Source organism: Vipera ursinii (assembly GCF_947247035.1).
Source record: "Vipera ursinii genome assembly, chromosome: 7".
NCBI lineage: Eukaryota > Metazoa > Chordata > Lepidosauria > Squamata > Viperidae > Vipera > Vipera ursinii.
In genome coordinates this window covers 55165612-55188007 of record NC_139521.1, presented here as the reverse complement: position 1 = coordinate 55188007, position 22396 = coordinate 55165612, and the positions used below count along the sequence as shown (strand labels likewise).

General features: G+C 37.6%; 1 protein-coding gene across 1 annotated transcript in view; it reads left to right on the top strand.

The window, feature by feature from the left end:
• Window positions 1-1442: 1442 nt before the first annotated feature.
• The window catches only part of EGF (epidermal growth factor), a gene marked incomplete at its 5' end in the record, with an annotated part of 54210 nt that continues 33256 nt past the window's right edge, over window positions 1443-22396 (top strand). Inside the window, 7 exons of the mRNA XM_083367091.1 lie at window positions 1443-1569; window positions 6270-6401; window positions 9097-9296; window positions 10447-10625; window positions 11021-11251; window positions 12871-13073; window positions 17408-17530. Coding sequence (XP_083223217.1) covers window positions 1443-1569; window positions 6270-6401; window positions 9097-9296; window positions 10447-10625; window positions 11021-11251; window positions 12871-13073; window positions 17408-17530 — 1195 coding nt within the window. The remainder of the gene's footprint in view (window positions 1570-6269; window positions 6402-9096; window positions 9297-10446; window positions 10626-11020; window positions 11252-12870; window positions 13074-17407; window positions 17531-22396) is intronic.

Below are 22396 nucleotides of genomic sequence, written 5' to 3'. Positions count from 1 at the left end.
AGTCATTCCTTCAAGCAGGGGTGGTCGCAGACGCCTGGCTCTGCTCCAAGAAATCAGGAGCAGAGGCGCTGGCCAGCTGGGAGCAGCCCAGGCTACGGGGGAGTTCAATCCTTCAGCCGCCCAAGCCATAAGCTCAGGCGGCTCCAGAGAACTCGACCCCTACCTGGGGGCTCACCCCCTCCTCTTCTCCTGAGGAGGGGGCTTCAAATTCGCCCGAACAGCTGATCGGCGCTGTTTCGGGCGAAAATAACTCAGCTGAGCCGCGGGCAGCCTGGGAAGGCTGTCTCCGGCGCCGCGCAGCCACCGGAAGTCCTGGCTGCTTCTCTCCTTGATTAGTTTCTATCCATTCTTTCTCATCTTGCTTTCTGGTGCTTTGGAAAATAAGTTGATCCCCTCTTCTTTGTGGCAGCATACTGCTATCATGTCACCCCTAGTTCTTCTTTTCTCCAGACTGGTGATACCCAATTCTTGCAACCATTCTTCATATGGTTTTGACTTCAAGCCCTTAATCATCATACTTGATCTCCCCTCCCCTCCCTACGTTTTCTTTCTCAACTACTGGCTTCAATTCTGGGGGGGGGGGAAATAAAAGAATTACAAGACAAATAACTATAAAAGTAAATTTAAATGATGGTCCAACATAAAGTAAAATACCTTACTTAAAATACTTTGATATTTTAAAATCTGATTAAAATCAAACACAAGCACACAACCTTCCTAATCAAGCATTTATGGTAAGGAGTTTCTCAGCTGGCTGTTGAGAGGGTGGATGGCTTCACTTCAGCAAATTGTTGGCTTCATTTCTATTTGCAAACAAAGGTTCACTCAAGTGGCACTAAAAAGAAAAGAAAGGGCAGTTAGGGGACAAGCTGTATAAAGAAGAGAGTCATTCTATCATCAGGGAAAAAGAGAGATTTGTGTTTTGAGGATTCTAACACTTCAGCTGAACTGATAGAAAGGTATTATGTTGAAAGTTTCCTAGGAATTATTTTGCTTCATTTTACTTAACATCTTCAGAAATCTCAGTAGCTCATTCATTCATTGCTTTGTTTCAGCACTGGAATTTGGACATGTTTTTTTGGTTTTAAGCTGCATTAAATTTATAACAAGTGGGTCAGGCATTTCATACTTGGTTTCCAAAAGAAAAAAAGAAGAAACCCCCCCACCACTACATAAAAAGGATGCCGAAGCGATGCACAAGACTGAAGAGAATCACCCTGGAATTTCTTCCAAGTTCAGAGCTACTGTTAAGGCCGCAGCTCAATTCTCAAATGAGACAAGAATGAACAATCAAGCTGGAACAAGATTTCTTTGATTATTATCGACAAGTGCATCCTGAAGAAGTGTTACACCTGCTTTTTTGGGGGGCAGGGTATGACAAAGTTAAAATAAGCTGTGTACTACTGCAGACTTTTTTTAAAAAAAACAACAAACTTCTAAAAATGATGTTTCTCTTTTCCACGCTTTTGCCTGTTGTTTTTAAAATGAGCATTATCGATCTGTCAGTTCAGGAGATCAGAATTTGTCCCAGAGGATACCAAATGGGGAATGAAAATTCCTCTTGCTTTGGTGAGTGACATTAGAACTTCAGATACCCTCAGAACCTTATTGCATTTTTATTAGTATTTCTATTTATTTTATTTTATTGTGTCTGTTTTGATTTGATAAATGCACAGCATGTGTTACAATAATCTAACTGAATAGTAGCAGGTGTTTGTAGTCTTTTCCCCAAAATAAAAGTGACAATGAAAAATATTTTAAATGTTTAAATAAATGTAACTGTTGATCTGAAAAAAATCAGGATTACTTCTTGAAGAAACTAGACTCATAGTAAAGTCTAATTCTTTATTGTTTTCTTGTGGTGGTCCAGATTTTTGTACTCTAGATCTGACATAATCTCAGTAAGATGCTAGAAACTAAGTATTTGGTACTGATATGACTTGAAGTACCTGAATATTTTTATATTGTAGTTGTTTAAAAATCAAAGACTTAATCTATATTACACTTTGTTGTTGTTTTTGTTTATATTACATAGTAGAATAGTTGGTTCTGCCAACATATCTGACCTGGGGAATATAATCTGGCAAAATGACTTGATTCTTACAGAGTTTGGGAAATTCCCAAATTTCCTTGGGAAGTTGGTATAACTATTCAGCTAGCAACTTGCCTATCAGCTTTTCCACTTGATACACTCTTATAACCTCTCCAGCCTGATTATTGGCCAGACTACTTAAGTATTATGCTTGAGGATTAAGGGAGCAATAATCACACAGATCATAGGCAAAAAAAACAAGAGGTTTCTATACATCTAATGTGTATTTAGCTTCAATTTTATGCACATTTAATTGGAAATAAATCCCATGAATCCTGTGGGACTTGTTCTTTAGATTGCTTCAGCAGAAAGTGTCCCAAAATCAATACATTTTCATCAAATGAATTATTATTGGTAAAGTGGTTTCAATATGTTCTATTTGTCACTGTTACTGGGTCTTTTTTCAGAGCCAAGTGTCCATCAGTCCATCTGGTTTCTCTGTCTATTTTTGGATTTCCATGACCATTTTGTTTATTATTCATTGAATTTCCTGAGTTATAAGGCCCTGTCAGCACCAGTCATGGAAACAATTTATCATTTACTCCAATCCTACACATTGGATGCTACACAGTAGTGACATTACATTATCATTTCAGATGCTATAGACTTGGTGTGCAATCGGAGATAAAAGATAAACATAAAAGTAAGATTATAGAAAAGAAAAAGTGGGTGCTTAGAAATTAAGAAGCGTGATTAAAAAATAAAAATAGGAAAAAAATCAGAAAACATATATAAGGGTTTTTTTGCAACAGTTACAAACAATCCTTTCTCCTCCCTAATTAAACTTGCACCATAATTAACTTCTTCTTGTGTGCAACTTTATTAAATAGCAAATAGATTAATCACCAATTCATTTTTTCCATTTTCAGCAAAAAAAATCCTCAAGAGATTACAGTCTTTAATAACTTGTTGTCTTGTGTAACTTCCTTTGTTATTATTACCATACGTTTGTGGTTTTATTTATTGCTGAAAATGAGAAGCCAGTGCGTTTATTACATTTGAAAATTATACAGATGACTGGAGACATTGGGTTATTGTTTGGTGGTTGATACTATTATTATTTCTAGTTCTGCTCAGTTTTGGAAAGGGAGTTTCCAGCACATCACTCAAAATTTCACTCTCACATAATGTAGGTTAAGTTTTTATTGTGCAATATTTTTTTTTGCTCACACAAATGAGAGGCCCTGATAACTACAGAAATCATTATAGGCAAATAAAAAAAATAAAAAGGCAGGATGAGCCACAGATAATTTCTTTTCCCAAGAATCCTAGAAATTCCATTTTGTCAAAAGTATATTTCAAAGTTGCACCAAACTTTGCCCATTGTGAAGTTCTGTATTTATAAAGAGGACTGTGATTCACTTTGCAGTACCCTAGCGAGTCTTCCTGCCTTCATACCATGCATACTAATGTTTCACTTTCTGTAACTGGAACTTTGCTTTTATTCTTGGTAAATGTAGTTCCTTGTGTCTAAGGACTCTGAATTTTAATGCCAGCTTTGCAAAGACGTGATTCATTACTTAGACTCATTCTTCAGGCTGTCTCTGCTGAGATGGCATAAAGAGGCATTTGAGCACAAAGCAGAAACTGGGGCTTTCATTCACTACTGCCTGTCAAGTTTTTGTAGATAGACTTTTGTAGATAGAGAAGCAGTTGATGAAGGAGAATATACGTGTCCCAGGATAATGTTGCAGGATCCAATCTAGGTCAGTCACCGGAACCAGAGGTTTGGTCTTCCGAGCTTTCAGACACGTGCTGGAACCCATCCTCATGGAACTTCTCTCTAACAACAGGGATCCCCAACCCCTAGTCCGTGGACCAGTACCGGGCCGCAGCATGCCAGCAACCAGGCTGCACAAAGAAGCAAAGCCCCATCCGCAAGACGCAGGCAGCACACAAAACCACACACTCTCTGGTCCATGGAAAACCCTCTCTCCATGGAACCGGTCCCTGGTGTCCAAAAGGTTGAGGACCTCTGCATTAACCTATTCATCTGGAGAGAAGTTCCCTGAGAGGATGGGCTCCAGGATGAGTCCAAAGGCTCGGAAGACAAAATCTCTGGTCCCAGTGACCGACCTAGATTGGATCTTGCAGGAGCATGTGAAGTTGTTAAAAATATATTGGGTTAACATTTCATGATTTCGAAGATATAGCTGCCTAACTCTGAAATAGGAAACAGACTTCCTAATAAGAAAAGATGGGAAAACTATCTTTTCTTACTAGTTGAAGTAGATGTTTATAACAAGTGGGTCAGGCATTTCATACTTGGTTTCCAAAAGAAACCAGGAGTGGGAGGCACCGTTTTATGGTAGTTCTCCTCCTATCTCTTGGGCCACTCGCAGTTGGTGTTGACAGGAGGGCAGAGGTCTGCCCCAAGGCCTCTCGTTTGTGGAGTTCCTCAGAGGTCGGTTCTCTCTCCCCTCCTGTTCAACATCTATATGAAGCCGCTGGGCGAGATCATTCGTGGTTTCGGGGTGGGGTATCATCAGTATGCTGATGATACCCAACTTTTTTTCTCCACCCCGAACCAACCCAGTGATGCCCTCGCTGTGATGTCCTGTTGCCTGGAGGCGGTCCGGGTCTGGATGGGGAGAAACAGATTTCATCTCAATCCTGCGAAGACTGAGTGGCTGTGCATACTGGCATCTCGGGTTAACCAGACTACTCCATCTTTAATGATGGGGGGGTGAGGTGTTACCCCCCGTTGATAGGGCTCACAACTTGGGCATCCTCCTGGATTCATGGCTCAGTTTTGAAGATCACATAGGAGCTGTGACCAGGGGGGCTTTTGCCCAGGTTCGCCTGGTGCACCAGTTGCGACCCTACCTGGACTGAGATGCTCTACTCACAGTCACTCATGCGCTCGTGACCTCCCGTTTAGACTACTGCAACGCTCTCTACATGGGGCTGCCCTTGAGGACCACTTGGAGGCTTCAGCTGGTGCAGAATGCAGCCGCATGAGTTGTGATGGGGGTTTCCCGATACTCCCATGTAACACCTCTACTCCGCGAGCTGCATTGGCTTCTGGTTGCCCTCCGGGTGAGATTCAAGGTGCTGGTGATGACCTATAAAGCCCTAAATGGCTTGGGTCCGGGATATCTGAGGGAACACCTGCTGCCAGCATCAGGTTCCCTTCATCCTGTGCGCTCCCACAGGGAGGGCCTTCTCAGGGTGCCGCCAGTAAAAGATTGCCAGCGGATAACACCCAGGGGGAGGGCCTTCTCTGTGACATGTCTGCTCTAAATGCTCCAAGCTCAGATGGAGAACAGAAGAAATAGCATCTTCTGTAGAGCAATTTGGTTGGTAAGCAAACTGAAGAAGGTCAAATGCTGGCAGAAGGCTAGTCACAATAATGTCTATCAGCTTCTCAAAGCATTTCATAATGCTGGATGCCAGTGCAACCAGACAGTAATCATTGAGACCCATAATTCTGGACTTTTTTGGCACTGGCAAAATAATGGCCATCTTAAAACACAATGGGACCACTGTCTACTGCAGTGAAAGATTGAAAATATCTGTGAGAACACAAGCCAGCTCATCTGTACATTCCCTAAGAAGCCGCCCAGGGATATTACCTGGGCCTGCTGCCTTCCAGATGTTAACTTTGTGCAGTGTTTTCCGGACAGAGATGACATCAAAGCACATCTTTGGGGCACATCTTTCAGGAAGCTGTCATGTTGGAGAATGAATTGGGAAAGGTGGGGAAATAGGCCAAGTACCCAAGTACCCATGCAGTAATCCTTCTGATCATCTGATCATACAATATGCATCACCGTGAAGTGATTTTTTAGAGATGCATTATGAAGTATTGGAATAATATGTCAAATGCATAGGCATTTAAGCAATGAACTCTCTTCACTTTGGTTAACTGGAAAGTATTAAATGACAGATGCAACGCAATATAAATAGAATGCCCGCTCCATTATAAATATGGCCAAAGCTGTCTTGCTGGATCAGGGCACTTTCATAAAAAAAATGGATATTGCAAGCTTGGTTCTGGAAAAACATCTGAGTATTATTTAGACTTACACAGTCACCAATGCTGTTTTAACTAGAGGGATTGAAATGCATTGTCACTAATTTCACTAATTAAGGCACTGATATCATTATCTGATATGTATACAAACATTTGTAAGCTTCCTATTTCTATTCTGACCTACGTATTGCTATTTTTCAGATATAGATGAATGTCTGGAAAGCGGGATTCAGATTTGTAGCCAAAATTGTCTCAATGTCCCTGGATCCTTTATCTGCTCCTGTATGCCCGGCTATTCTTTGGGTGATGACAGGAGATCTTGTCATGTAAGCGGTAAGATTATTTTGTTGTTTTTGACCAGTCTGTCATGTGAAGAGAAACACTGACTCCCTCCCACCCCAGGTTTTCATCCTTCATCTGAAATAAGAAGCTGGTGATATTTTGTATGTTTTTTTCCACCCAAACTGTGGAAATACTTTCCCAGGGAAATCAGAATAATTTTCTCTTTTATTTGGCTAGTTACACTGAATTCACTCTCTAAATATATTACTGATCCCTGGTTTTATTTTTTCCCCACTGTCTTTCTTTGCTTTTTGTTCTTTGTATATTGTTCTTCTTTTTTTAAAAAAAAAAGTATTTTAAAAGCGTCTTCTGTAGAAGAGAGCATGTAGACACCTTTTCACATGGAAACCAGGCAGACCTCTTGACATGAATGTGTCTGTCTAGGATACATATTGGCACCAGTGAATATGCAGTGCTGCTTCTCTCTCAGCATTCTTTGAATGTGTGAAACTTTGCATATAAATGACTCAATTGTATCTTGCATTTAGCCAAAGAGCATTCCAATTCAAATCTTGGATTCACTTTTACTTATATAACTTATAAATGAGGAAATAAACATTAAGGGGATAATTATACAGTAGATTTTAAAATTCATGGGTATGAAACACAGGTAATTGCAGAAAAATTGAGTTAGCTCTTAAACTAAATAGCTAGCTTGCTGTAAGAGCCTTGGTGGAGCAGTGGGCTAATGCCTCCTTAAGTAACACCAGCTGCCTGCAATTAGTGCAGGTTCGCATCCCACCAGGCTCAAGGTTGACTCAGCCTTCCATCCTTCCGAGGTAGGTAAAATGAGGACCCAGATTGTTGGGGGCAATAAGCTGACTTTGTAATAATGCCGCTTGGGGGGTGTATGAAAGCCCTAATAAGCAGGCATTCTTTCTTTCTTTCTTTCTTTCTTTCTTTCTTTCTTTCTTTCTTTCTTTCTTTCTTTCTTTCTTTCTTTCTTTCTTTCTTTCTTTCTTTCTTTCTTTCTCTTTCTCTCTCTCTCTCTCTCTCTCTCTCTCTTTCTTTCTTTCTTTCTTTTCCTTCCTTCCTTCCTTCCTTCCTTCCTTCCTTCCTTCCTTCCTTCCTTCCTTCCTTCCTTCCTTCCTTCCTATAGCTGCCCAACTCAACCAAGTCTCTCTGGTCGGCTTACAATTCTAAAATTATAAAACAATTTAAAAGCATCAAAAAATAAAAATAAGAACAAACAACAGCCATGATACTTAGTCAACTAATTGTAAAGCCAATAAATGAGGCCTTTAACACATTGCAAGACCTAGGCCCAGGTACCTACCCAAGTTTTTAAAACCTTGTAAAAGGTCAACAGTTGGGTCCATTCTAGTCTCCGAAGGGAGAATATTCCAGAAGGCAGGGACTACAGCAGAAAAAGGCCACCTTCTAGTTTGATAGTCTTTGGCTGACAGGATCTGTAGCAGGCCCCCTCAGTTGGATCAAGTTGGATAGAAAGAAACCCTTGGAAAAATGACAGGCCCTCAGGGTTTCTCTCCACTTCCCCATTGTTAACACACTGTCAGATGATTGTAAGCTCCATGTCTAGATAGTCATCACAACTTCATATTGATTCATTTCATACACAGAGTGGACCAATAGCTCATGAAAATATAGTTATTTGAGTGTAATTAAAAACACCATAATTAGTGATTCCTGCCTCAGATAGCAGATGTGGGGTTGTACAAATAATTCTTAACTCACAATTATAATTGGGGTTGGAACTTTTGCCATTAAGTAATGAGGTTATTAGGTGAATTATGCCTCATTATTTTTATTATTATTATTATTATTATTATTATTATTATTATTATTATTATTATTATTATTATTATTATTATTATTATTATTATTTTGGCATGGTTGTTAAGCAAATTCGCTTCCCCCATTGATTTTGATTTTCAGAAGCCTCCTGCATGTGGCTACTGTTATGAATTCATGCTGGTTGCCAAGCACTCAGAACTGATCATGTGACTGCACACTGTCATGTGACAATCATAAGTGTGAGGACTAGTCATAAACCACTTTTTTCAATGCTGTCATAACTTAGGCTGGTCATTAAATGAATTATCATAATTCTGTACTGTAGCATTGCTTTCCAAGATACAGGACAGAACCCTTTAAATCGGGGGCATCCAACCTTGGCAGCTTTAAGATTTGTGGATTTCAACCCCAGGATACCTTAAGCTGGTTTGGGAATTCTGATAGTTGAAGTCTATGTCTTAAAGTTGGACAATCCTGTTTTACATGTTTACTGCTAGTCAAAAACCCCTGGTGCCTATGGACTTAATTCCCTGAGAGATGTATATAAAATTGTAGCTAAACTTCTAAGTAAAGCTGTTTTAAATAAAGACATGAGTTATGGGTAATAAATATAAAATGTTTTGCCTTAATGATGTCCATTTTCTTTTATAATACATACATTTTTGTATCTTTTTAATGGATTTTTATTCTGCCTTTTTATATATAACTGGAGGTGGCAAACATACCAATATTCCTGTATTCTCTTATTTTTCCCACAATAACAACTTTACACTCTTCTGGTTTCTAACCACACCAAAGTTTTGAATTGGATTTCATATTTCATATTTTTGAAGGATACATTAAATGTTGAACTTGAAGGAATAATGCAGAAAACAGTAGAATAAAAAGTTTGCTTTGGACCTCAGGCATTTTTTCATTTTTTTCTCCTTAGATCCTGTACCATTTCTGGTTTTCAGCCAGGGAAGTGCGATCTATAGAATAGATGTAGAAGGAACCAATCACCAAACACTGGTAGCTGATGTTGGTTTATCAGTATTAATTGATTACCATTATGAAACAAAATATCTTTATTGGGTGGATAAAGAAAAATGTCTCCTTCAACGTGTACATTTGGATGGTTCAGATCAAGAGGTAATAAAATAATAATTTTTAAAATTCTTCCTGATTGTAAATAAGAAGAGACATTTTTACCAAAAGGGTATCTCTGTTTCTTCTTAGAAAAGCAGTGACATCACATGCCATAGTTTGTCTTTGGGGCTGATGAAGTTAATGCAATTTAGATGGCAGATCTTTCTCATAATTTCTCTGTACTGTATTGTATTTGAGGAAAGAAGAAGTAAACCTGTGACTTTATTGTTTTTTGCAAACTTATTCAGAGCTTGGTAGAACTTTTGTGAATGATCAAGGTCAAACAAACAAATGAAAATGGTCACTCAAATTTGACAATTTCTTTTGTACCAAGCAGAGTTTTTCACTCTCAGCAAACTAAAAATGTGTGGACTTCAGTTCCAAGAATTTCCCAGCAACATGGGAGTTGGTCCACACATTTAAAATTTGCTGGTGTTGAAAAATGGCACACTAGAATTTTGCCTCTTCATAAGGAGTTCTGGGGTTTAAAAAAATATCAATATAGTCTGTGGCCTGAAATCTTTGAAACTCATGATCTAATATTAGAAGTACATGTTACCATGCCTTTACTGCATATGATGCCCTATATAGAATACAGTATAACCTATATTTTGCATATAATAGACACTCAGGTTTTCCAGTTGTCATCTCTTCTTTAAATTGCAATCCTGTGATACATGGATGGTGTCCCAAGACTCCGATCAGATAAAGGAGAAAGAGAAAGAGATCCATGAGAAAGTGTAGCTCATCTTTTCAAGTCTTCTGGTGGCCATGGAAATTTTCAACAGTGTCATTTCACTCACAGCAGTGACAAAACTATACATTCTGAAGACATTTAGTGGCTGAAACAAGGAAGTTTTGCATTCATCTGATTCTGAGCCCTTGGGCTCTCTAAATAAATATTCACAACAGGAATGTGTGGCAGGAAATTTGGTCCAATGGGAGAGAAGGACTGAAGAAAGTTGAAAGATGAAAAGGCCACATGTGTTCTTGAATTTTTCTTACCCTACCACCAAGGGGTTGTTTGCTCAGAGCATAAAAAGATTTATGAAAATACAAAAAGTATGCATTTCAGGAGTGATAGCTTATGTAGATTTGGATTTATTTTTCTTCTTCTATTTAACTTTTGTGTGTGAATGTGCATGTGTAATAGACCATCTGCTCCATAAAAAAGGATATTACTGGATTGGCAGTAGATTGGATAAATCGAGACATTTATTTGGCTCACTCCCAAGGAGCTATTGAAGCAATCAACTTGGATGGAAACCATTCCCGAATCCTTATAAAGAACAACCACAATCCTACAAGTATTGAAGTTGACCCAAGTCAAAGGTATTTCCACTTTTAGTTACTGCAGAAGCAAATCTCAAAGTTAAATGGTATGCAGAAATGGACTGGAGACTATGATGGGCAAATGAGTCTATTATTTCCCATTTTGCCTTATATGTTCAGCTTAGTAAATAAATGCCTAGTTTAAACAAATCATAATCTGCTTTTATATCTGTTTCTGCATTGACAAAAACATTTCTGCATATTGCAGGTATTGTAAACCACTTGTATGCTGACAATAAGAAATGATGCATAACTACTTTTAATAATTAAACAATGGGATGAAAACAACATAAAGAATACTAGATAACAAATTCATTAATAAAAGAATATGTGACCTTTACAGTTGCTTTTATAATTTTTGAAATAATGATAACGATAATTGTTCTTATTGGCAGGTTTTTATTTTGGTCTACTGAAGGGATTTTTGATAGCATCTATCGAGCAGATCTAGGTGGAAATAAAATCTGGAAAGTTCTAAGGAGCACAGAAAAAATCAAAACCATTTCCCTGGACTTTATCAGTGTGAAGCTGTTCTGGATACAGCACGATACCATTAATGAAATTTCATATTTTGGAACCTGTGATTACAATGGTCATTTTATCAAGCTATACAGACAAATGGGACGGTATGTTTATGGATATAAAATGGCAATTAAAAAAACCCTGCACCCATCAGCTATAGCTGATCTGTCTATGGGTGCAGACTTCTACTGAGGTGGATAAGTAACCATCCTTGATAATGTAGCTGCTTTCATTGTTCATCTGAAGTTTTTTTTTTTGCAGTTCTGTATGCATGGGAGAACAAGTAGTCCTTAGCTTACAACGATTCCTTTTGGGAATGTTCAAAGTTACAACAGCACTGAAAAAAAGGGACTTACAACAGGTCCTCCTACATATGACTGGCGCAACATCCCCATAGTCACATGATAAAAAACCAGGCACCTGTCAACTGACATGCTGCAACATCCCAAGTGATTGCCATTTGCGACCTTTCCAGATAAGCAAAGTTAATGGAGGAAGCTGGATTTGCTTAATGACCATATGATTCACTTAATAACTTCAGTGATTCACTTACAATAATGGGAAACCACCTTGCTTAGCAACAAAAATTCTGTCCCCAGTTGTGATCATAAGTCGAGGACTTCTTATTGTAAGAAATCTGGCAGTCATGTTGATTAATTTTCTGGAAAGGAGCCCAGCTCTTAACATTTGTCACAACACGTCCAAGCTTCCAAACAGAAATTGTTAACATGTTTGTGTTAAGTTTTAACATTAACATGATCTTTTATGGTTCATGAGATGGAATTAAAATCAATGGTTCAGGAAAAAGGAATTTGATTGTACTGTTAAAAAGGGTTTTATGAAACAATGAAATGATAAAGAGGAAAGTTATTATCCCAACGTATTGTACTTTAGATAAGAAGCACAAGGTATTAGATAAGAAGAATTTTGTTTGAGAATTGTCGATATTTGTATAATATCCTTGACCAAGATAACAGCTCAAGAGTAAAAACATAAATCTCTGTGAACTAGGAGTATACGGTCACTGATGACTTCATCAAATGGGTTACCACCCCGAAGACTTCTGTCATTTTCTGCATTTCTTAAAAAAATCCATGGTGGTTCAGGTATTACAGATGGTTTGGAGGAGCAGATCACTTCCTTGTCATATTCTACACTTTCCATTGTGACAGAGAGACATATGTGGAAAATCAATGGAGATACAGAATTCCTAAAGCCGTCCTATGCTTGCATGACCACGGTAGAACTTTGTTTCCATCTGACAGAACAGAGTAAATCTTTCTATTCAAACAACATGATGACCAGGGAAAGCTTAGCTCTAAAAATCCCTTGGAATAAGATGAACTAAAACTAATTCCTTGTAAACCCTGTGACTGGTTTAACTGTTTATGTGACACATTTATTGTATGTCCTCCAAAGAGGGTCAAATTTAAGTATTATGTAAAACCAGAAGGAGGGGGGGAAAAAGGTTCCTTTGCAAAAATGCAAATTATTCAAAGTTAACTAAAAGACCCTATTTCTAAATATGAGAAAATTAGCGCCATTTTTGCTACTTTGAATTAAATGGAAAAGGTTACTTGTAAAATTCCACTGATTCCAATGAAATATTATACAAATATTTCTAGATGCTAAACTACCTTGCTATACTGATAATGTATTTTCCTTATCTTGTGCACGAGCAACTTAATAAACTGATGCAACTACTTGTTTTATTTCACTGCAGAAATAAAGCTTATGACATATTTATCTTTGGTGACCATATATACTATTCTGACTCAAGGACTGGAACTAATCGGAGAGCCAATAAATACACTGGAAAGGATATTGTTGTAATTAACTTGAAGAAACCATTTCCTCAACCTACTGAGATATTGGTGGTGCACCCAGCAAAACAGATTGGCAAAAGGATGGATTCTAAAGGACTTGGTAACTTTACTTATCCCAATAAAGAAAACATTTGCTCCATAATACAGCCTAAAAATGCTTCTTATAGAAAATATAATTATTGCTTATTTTTATCTAACAAAATTTCAAAACAAGAAGAATATACAGTGGTACCACAGTACTCAACTCAACTGCTTCACAATTTGGTTCTCCACACATTTTGGCATTTGAATGTTGTCCCATTACTTGGCCTTTGTTTAGTACTCAACATGCTGCTATAGGAAGAGGGGGATGGCTGTGGGGAACAGACAGGAAGTCAGCCATGCTGGGAAGGTTGCTGCAAAAGGAGGGGGATGGCCATAGAGGGTGGACAGGAAATCGTCCATGCTGGGAAGATCACTGACATAGGAAAACAGACAGAAAGAAAGTTCTTCCCAGCAAAAACAAAGGGTTGCATAGTAAATCATATGGTTTGAACTCATCCTTTTTAGTACCCGTCCTAACTCCAGAATGAATTAATGCCAAGTACCAAGGTACCACTGTAAAACATTAGAAAGACATTTATATCGGGTAGCAAGTTAATATGAAAATAAACTAACAATTAAAAACCTGGTAAAAGAGATGTGGGGTGGAGTGCTAAGCTCTGAATGTATGTCCATTTAGAGCAGGGGGTCTTCAAACTTGGCCCTTTTATGACTTGTGGACTTCAAGAAAGGACTCTTCTGCTGTGATGAAATGTATTGAAGAGGTGGATCCCCAGGAGGGAGGGGCCACATTCCAGAGGAATAAGGTGCAATTTATCCCAGATATCATGTGCTAGGAAAAGAGGGTGAAACAGCCCCTCCCTAATAGTTCACAAGTATATTGCAGATGCAGATAGTAGAGTGCTCAATCTAGCAAGATTTTGCCTATAGCTGTGGAAACAATAAAGAATTCAGCTTGGAAGAATTTCTCCATATCATTCTTGGTTTGGGGCTTGACACTAGTAGATCTTAACAACTTGACAGGTTTATAAAATGAAAAACCACCTTTTAAGTCCTGAAACCTTTATAGATTTAAAGCTGGCTATTAAGAATATAATAGCAATCAGTGTAGAGTCTACACTACTAGCATCAGATGGTCTCCTTAGTCTGAAATTAAAATTGCTTCAATTTGAAGTTCAAATTGCTTACTTTACACCAATTGAAATTTCGGAAGAATTTTCAAGGTTAGTCCATGTAAAACCTATTTTAGTAGATAATTTAATCTGGCATCCAGTGCTATCACCTGCAAAAGAGATATAAATGAGAAAATCACAGGGTTTTGTTAAGACAAATGCAAAGAAATTTAAGATATTGTGGGTTGTTTTTGTTGTTAGTCGCAAAGTCACGTCCAACCCATCGCGACCCCATGGACAACGTTCCTCCAGGCCTTCCTGTCCTCTACCATCTTCTGGAGTCCATCTAGGCTGATGCCTACTGCTTCAGTGACTCCATCCAGCCACCTCATTCTCTGTCGTCTCCTTCTCTTGCCCTCAATCTTTCCCAGCATTAGGCTCTTCTCCAGTGAGTCCTTCCTTCTCATTAGGTGGCCAAATTATTTGAGTTTTAGCTTCAGGATCTGGCCTTCTAAAGAGCAGTCAGGGTTGATCTCCTCTAGGACTGACTGGTTTGATGAGACAATCTGTTCTGGAGGATAATGCAAGCCATGATTTAAGCTTAGAAGTCAAGTAACTCGCAGCTTAATCTTACCTCAGATGGGGGTTGTTAGTAAAAAGAAGCATTTCAGTGTATATTTCGTATCTGTGGGCCAGGGTAGACACCCACTACTGAAATAACATCATAAAGACAAGCAGTGAAAAGGCAGAGCTCCTGAGTAAGTAATATGTGCATCTGTCTGACTAAAAGCTGTATAAATTTTATTTCCCTGATATGTGCACATGCTTGCTGACATTTTCTCCTTATATGCTAATAGAAATTTAAGACTCAGGTTTATAAAATTTAAAATAGAATAGAATAGAATAGAATAGAATAGAATAGAATAGAATAGAATAGAATAGAATAGAATAGAATAGAATAGGAGTTGGAAGGGACCTTGGAGGTCTTCTAGTCCAGCCCCCTGCTCAAGTAGGAGAACCTATACCATTTCAGACAGGTGATGGTCCAGTCTCTTCTTAAAAATTTCCAGTGATGGAGCACCCACGATTTCCAGCATATCTCAGTTTGTCCCTCAAATTCTCTTCCTTCCTTCCTTCCTTCCTTCCTTCCTTCCTTCCTTCCTTCCTTCCTTCCTTCCTTCCTTCCTATCTTCCTTCCTTCCTTCCTTCCTTCCTTCCTTCCTTCCTTCCTTCCTTCCTTCCTTCCTTCCTTCCTTCCTTCCTTCCTTCTCTCCAAAGGCAACTCTAGACAGCTTTACAGACATTCAATTAAAATGCAATATAAAACAATAAAAAAATAAAAAGATCATAAATTTAAAATTCAATTAAAATAACACTAAGCAGGATGGAGAGAGAGGAAGCAAACGTACACAGGAAAGAAGTGGGGTGTTATCTATTCCATTAGCTACCTCCAAATTGCCACTTTCCCAATTGGAATTACCATTTCCATGTTAGTTACTGCTGAGTTATTACCCAACTGCTGATTTTCCCCAAACTGTGACTCAGCTGATCTCTTTATCTGTTTTCCCAACTCTTTCCTTGAATTCCATATATATTGTACAATATAATGATGAGATGTAATCATTTTCTGCGGGTATTTTTTCCTTGATAATGCGTTAACTTTTAAAGCATACGATTTGTTGAGTGCAATCCATTCATTCTCTTTCCAGCAAAACCGACTGAAAAAGAGAAATATGAAGGTCATGTTGTCCTGGTCTCAAGCTTCTTTTGTTTTTTTTCTTTATAAAGCAGCTTCATAAGGAGCTTAAGTTTCCCAGTCCAGATGAACTCTTTAGTCTTTGCATCTGCTTTATTCAGTTTATCCAACCAGACTAATTAACCGTCCAAATTAGATTTACAATGAGGCCTTACAGCGAGGGAAATTTCAGGATAAAATCATGCAAATTCTATGTTCTGTGGAGGCAAATCATGACGTGCTAGAAATAAAAACGCACAATTGAACATGGTTGTGACAAGGAAATTAAGGCAGTTTTCATGTACAGCACAGAAGTAGTTTTAATGGTTAAATGTTTGCTTTACTCAGATTTGGGTTAATACTTGCCAGCTTCATTGCAGGATGCAGTAAAATGGATTACCATTCATTTACAGAAGGAACAGCCCTGTGGGTATGCTGTGATCCTATCCAGATGATGGAAGGTTATTGTAGCATAAAGTAGCATAATTGTGGAGTTCTTTGTGTTCTCTGAGCTTGGCAGACATTTCATAACCTGACTCAGTAATGTCAGCAGTGTGAGTGAGTGTGGGATTTTCTCCCTGTTTGTATACAGTAGCTGGCTTTGTCAGTTTTGGTAGGGGTGTGGTTTTGTCCTTGGAATTCCTTAGTTAGTATATTGTTTCTGCTTGATAGATTGCCTGATATTAATTTCTGTCTATCTGAGGGTTGGATGCTGGCGAGGATGTGTTCTAGCCTTTTTGTTTCCCTCTTAGCTTGTGAATGATGTGTAAATATGGTTTATTTCAATGTGTCTATTGATGGCTATTTGTCTGAATGCCAATCTTCTAGACATTCCCTAGCTTTTTTCGATCTAGCTTGGTCTAGGAGGCTCACAATTTTCCTGTTGAAATTAAGATTGATTCTCTCCACGTGTGTGAGACTAAGGAGCATTTATTGAATTTTCAAGACAAAGTTCAACCCTGACCTATATATACTCTTTTCCCTTGGACTAGCATGACTGATTATCCAGAAATAAGTACATATTACAAGGAGTGTAATATGTAGCAAATTTGTCTACTGTAATTACTCTGGATTGGGATAGCTTTTAACTTGATATTTTATTGATTATTTGGAATCAAGACAGAATAATTGAAAACATACAAATCTGTATTTGAAATCTGTTTGACTCAAATCTGATTATTAACTAAGCCTTTTTTTGTTTTGCCAATGGGCATGAATAATCAGCAATCCGAAACTAAAATGAAAGCCCAGTCCATTACTTAAAAAAGCATTTCCATTCTGAATTGCTGTCATTGATCTTTGCAGGATATAAGCATTATATGATGCCAATAACTAAAGTGAATTTTCTTCAATCTATCCAGATACATTGATTTAAGTACACCTTGATCTGTTTTTTTGTCTTCACATTAAAGAATATTTCTGTAATATAGCTTCATAAGATATCTAAATTACATTATTATATTAATTACTGTTATAATAGCTTGCTGCTCTTAAGAACTCACAAGCATGTAACCATAATTGCTTATGTGTCTTTAAATTCATCAGATCTCAATGAATGCGCATTATGGAATCATGGCTGTACTTTGGGCTGTGTGAATATCCCTGGATCCTATTACTGCACATGTCCAAAGGGTTTTATTCTCTTGTCTGATAAGAAAACATGCTATGGTAGGTGGCGCCCTACTATTTTCCCAAATTTTTCCAAATAATTTCTTTTAATACTCCTTATGTGGTATTTGACAACTAAGCTATTGATCTGTCAAAATGTCAACATTCTACAGAGAAACTGGGTTTGTCCATCAAATCAGGGGGCACTTATGAATTTTCCAGATATCAAGAAAAATATATAGCAAGGTTTCCCTCTTTTAAATCATCATACAATGGGCAAAATTAGAATTATATATCTTATAAGAGGAGAGGATCTAAATCCTATGGACATAAGACCCAGTTTACCTGATGAATTTACATAGCCTAAAAAAACCATGAAAAAATGAATTCAGAATCCCTGGTCTTGCATGCTTTATATTTGTCTAAATCTGACCATAGACCTTTCTTGTACTCAAAATGTTTACAGGGTGAAGGCAGGACCAGTAGGTACAATCTAATTCTCATGCATACATGATTTTGCTAAATGTGAGCATGTCTTCTTAATTGGGCAATTGTATATCTCTGTTTGTATAATCTTAGATTTATTATTGGTCTGAAATCATTGCTACATGAAAATCATTAAACAGTTTCTCATAAGGCAAGCTCTGCTGTATTCTGTTTTCTTTAACTAAGAACTAGCAGTTTGGAACAGATGGGATCCTAACCCAGCAGGGATATGGGCTGAGGCATACAAGGTAATGTCAAGGGGCTTTGCTATCTAGGACACAAGTTAAGGAGACTCTGTTTATTCTACAAATGGAACTCTACTGGCAGGTTATCCTTCCATGCTTAAGACATTGATGGTGCCCTCTACTTTGTATGGGCATAGCCAGGTAAGTTAAAGGAGCAGGGAAACCAAAAGAAATGCAGAGCTTACGATTCTGCACCCCACCCTCACATGTCAGTTGCTAGAATTAGCTGTTTCATTCTGCCTAATAGTAAAGCCAGCCCTAGATTTACAGAGTCTTCAGAAAGTATCTGTAATCCAAGAAAGTAAAAATATACATTTCTCCATTTTCAAGAAGGAGAGTAACATTCTTATTAAAAGGCCTGCCTGAGAGTATTTAGAAAATGATTAATATATAATTGGAATAGTGCATGGATATGTCAAGATCAAATTATGCCCCTAGATTATCCCTTGAAGCACTAGATCAGGGGTCCCCAACCCCAGTCTGTGGACCAGTATTGGGCTGTGGCATGCCAGCAACCGGGCCGCACAAACAAGCAAAGCCCCATCCGTGGGATGCAGGCAGCACACAAAACCATGCACTCTCTGGTCTGCAGAAAAACCTCTCTCCACGGAACCGGTCCCTGGTGTCAAAAAGGTTGGGGACCTCTGCACTAGATAATAGGAATGCTATGGAAATGGAATAACCTGATTTTAATAAACTATTGAACAAATTTGTACAGGGTAACCCTGCTTTACAAGATGGAAAAATGTGGGTTAGAGCTATGGCTACTATTTATTTGTTTGTTTGTTTTATTAATTTTGTTTGTAGCCCACCTTGTGCAAGGCTTCACTGGGCAGCTTAAAACTATTGTTAGGGGGGTCAGTACCAACTTAAGCAGTCATAGTTACTATTTCCATGCCAATGACTCCATGTAGGTATGGGCTATTTAACATTCTAAAAACGACTTGAATAAAGAGATAAAGGGACTGCAGATAAAATCTGAAGCTAAGAAAATTAACACAACTGCAGATAAAATCAAGATTCACAAATATCTTGACAGGCTGGAATGGTTATATTCAAAGTCTTGCTTTAAGTCCAAGAAACTAAAGTCAAAAATATAAGATGGGGTGAGGCTAGTTTACAGCAGTACATTTAAAGAAGATCTAGATGTATTATTTGATAATATAGTTGCTAGAAAAGCTAATATAAAACATAGGATCAAAGTCACATGAAATAAAAAAACTTCCATTTTATGAGCATTACAATATCATGTTCAACTTCAAGCATCATATTTTAAAACAGACTGACAAATGAGTGCATCGGGAGAAGGCAATCAAGATGAATAACAGAGATAGCTGGAGTAAAAATATTAAGGGGAGATATGATAGCAATAGTCCAATATCTGAAAGGGTCTCATGTAGAAGACACAGCAGAGCTATTTGCTATTGTTTTGGAGGGGGAACTAGAATGGAAATTGTATAAAAGCAGATTTTCATAAAATACTGAAACACTTTGTAATAGTAAGAGCTATTAATCAGTAGACAGACTGCATTGGAAAAAGAGCTTTGCTTTGATGGAATTCCTTAAGCCAGGGTTTGAACAGTTGAAAACAACACCATTATTATTATTATTATTATTATTATTATTATTATTATTATTATTATTATTATTATTATTATTATTATTATTGCAATCTACAAACATCGGAAGTATAATTTCTTGGTAAAAATATCAATTAAGTCTACAGTTAGTCTTAGCACAAGTAAGGTTGCAAAAATGTTTATATAGAGGTGGCTTGTTTCATTTGCAACATCATTACTTTTCTCCTCTGAAAAATTGGCCCAGGCGATTCATGATTTAAGCAGAATAATCTTAGCGGCATAAAGTACTACAAATGTTATACTGTGCAGTTTCTCTCTACGATTTTATACATTTTAATTCTATAAAAGCATATTCATTTTGCCTGGTTTCCTGTCAAAGAGAGAAATTTTAGTTTTTCCCCCATTTATGAATGTCAAAATAATTATTTGGTACATCTAGTTACCTTATTTGGGAGAAATATAGTACTTGCCACCTCTAATTTTGGCTAAATCCTAGAGGTCATTTGCAAAGAATATATCCTTAGAGTCATTCATTTTCATGTATGACTAGGGGAGAAACCATGAAGAATGAAGGTGAGAATACAGTCTGGCTGAGGAATTCTGTGAGTTGAGGTCTACAAGACATAAAAGGGTCAAGTTTGAAGACCCCTGGTCTATGTAAATCAAACTTAGGGTACTTTTGGCTGTTCAGCCTTAATGAATTACTGTTTTCATTTAGTAAGGCCAAAGCTGAAATATTCTAAAATTGCAGACCTGCAACTGGGATAGATAATACTAAACATAGATAAACCAATACAAAATATGTTCCTTAGAGATTCTCCTTTTTAACTACATATTACAGTAAAGATATAACATATAGCTGCCAATGGTGCTATTTTATTTCTTCAGTTCCTAAAGCTTTACATCAGTATGAATATGAAGAATGACTGAAGAAGAGGTTAAATTTGATTTTAATTGTAGCCTGTTTGACTACCTGTGAGAAGAGAAAAAGCAGATAAACCATTGTGACTTGCATCTTGAAAATGACTTGTAAATCAATCCTTCACAATCTAGTCCTTTCTTATAATCAGTATCTAAACCTCACAGCAGCTTAAATAAAATTAAGAGAATATAATTGGTCTTAATACAAATTAAGTGATCTTTCTATTGACCAGTGAACAAACAAGTGTTTTATGAATGGAGATAAGACACTGAATAATACAAGAATTATTTTGCTTGCTTTGTTACTTGAATCTACTAGTTCTAAGATATTATTATTCTAAAACTAAGTCTGTGACTTAATCAGAATTAAGAAGTATACATTTAAGAATTGCAAATAGAACTGCTTTATTTAATTTGTCCATTATAGCCTGATGATAAATTCTGCATCTCTAAGACTCACAATTAAAACAACAAAGTTGTGGTTGGATTATTCACAAAAGGATGCTTATCCTCAAAATATTGCCACTGCATTGTAGTTTCTGTTTACCCTTCCCAGATACTTCATATATTTTCACAATACCCTGAATTGTGATTCCATTGTTCCACAGGATTCTAATATAAGATTGTGTCACTATTGAGATATATTGTTTGGTCGAAGATTATCTAGGGATATAGTGAGATGGACAAAAGCTGAGTACTCTGGATCTTTTCATCATCAGTGCAAATAATAGAGGGGCATTTCTCCTTGTTGAATGAACAAGAGCATTAATCTTTTTTTTCATGTAGTACAAAGATGTGCAATTTAAGCCTCCAGGCCTCATGATCTCCCCAGAGTCTATACAAAAATTACTGCCAAATTGTCATCTTTAATGTGGCAGCAGTGGAACATTATCCTTATCGATTATTCTTAATCAAAAACTAAATGGGAAGTTAGCAGAAGATCAACATTTAAGCACATTATTTCTAAGAATGTTTTTTGCCGCACATGATAGCAGCGTGCATAGCATTTGAAAGGGCGGTTTTGCAAATTAAGTTAGTGTGAACAAGGCATCTCTTCAAAAATCTTAAAACAGCCCTGTCCTTTACAACAAGAGTCCCCAACCTCCTTGTTAGGAACTGGGCTGCGCAAGCGAGCAAAGCTTCTTCTGTGCACGCGCAGGATCTAGGTAGCATGTGAAACCACGGGACCCCTGGTTCATGGATAAATTGTTTTCCACATAACCGGTCCCTGGTGCTGAAAAGGTCGGGGATCGCTGCTTTACAAGGTTAGTGTATCTCCTTTGAAAACCGTCCTTGTCTCCACATGCATTTGCTGGCAACCTGAAAGGCAGTCCAGAGAAGAAGCACAACCAGGTGTACTAGTTCTATTCTGAGCTTACACAGTAAAATCTTACAAGATTGAAAGTATTTCTCCCCTCCTTTCCTTTTACTCTCCGGAAAAATATGTTGTGTACCTTTGAAACTCTTTCACGCTCGCTCTTCTTTTGTGGATTATGATAGCAATAGCAATAGCACTTAGACTTATATACTGCTTCACAGTGCTTTACAGCCCGCTCTAAGCATATTACCCCCAACAATTTGAGTCCTCATTTTACTGACCTCGGAAGGATGGAAGGCTGAGTCAGCTGCTCAGGATCGAAGCAATCAAACTCCTGGCAGTGTGAGCAGAGTTCGCCTGCAATACTGCATTCTAA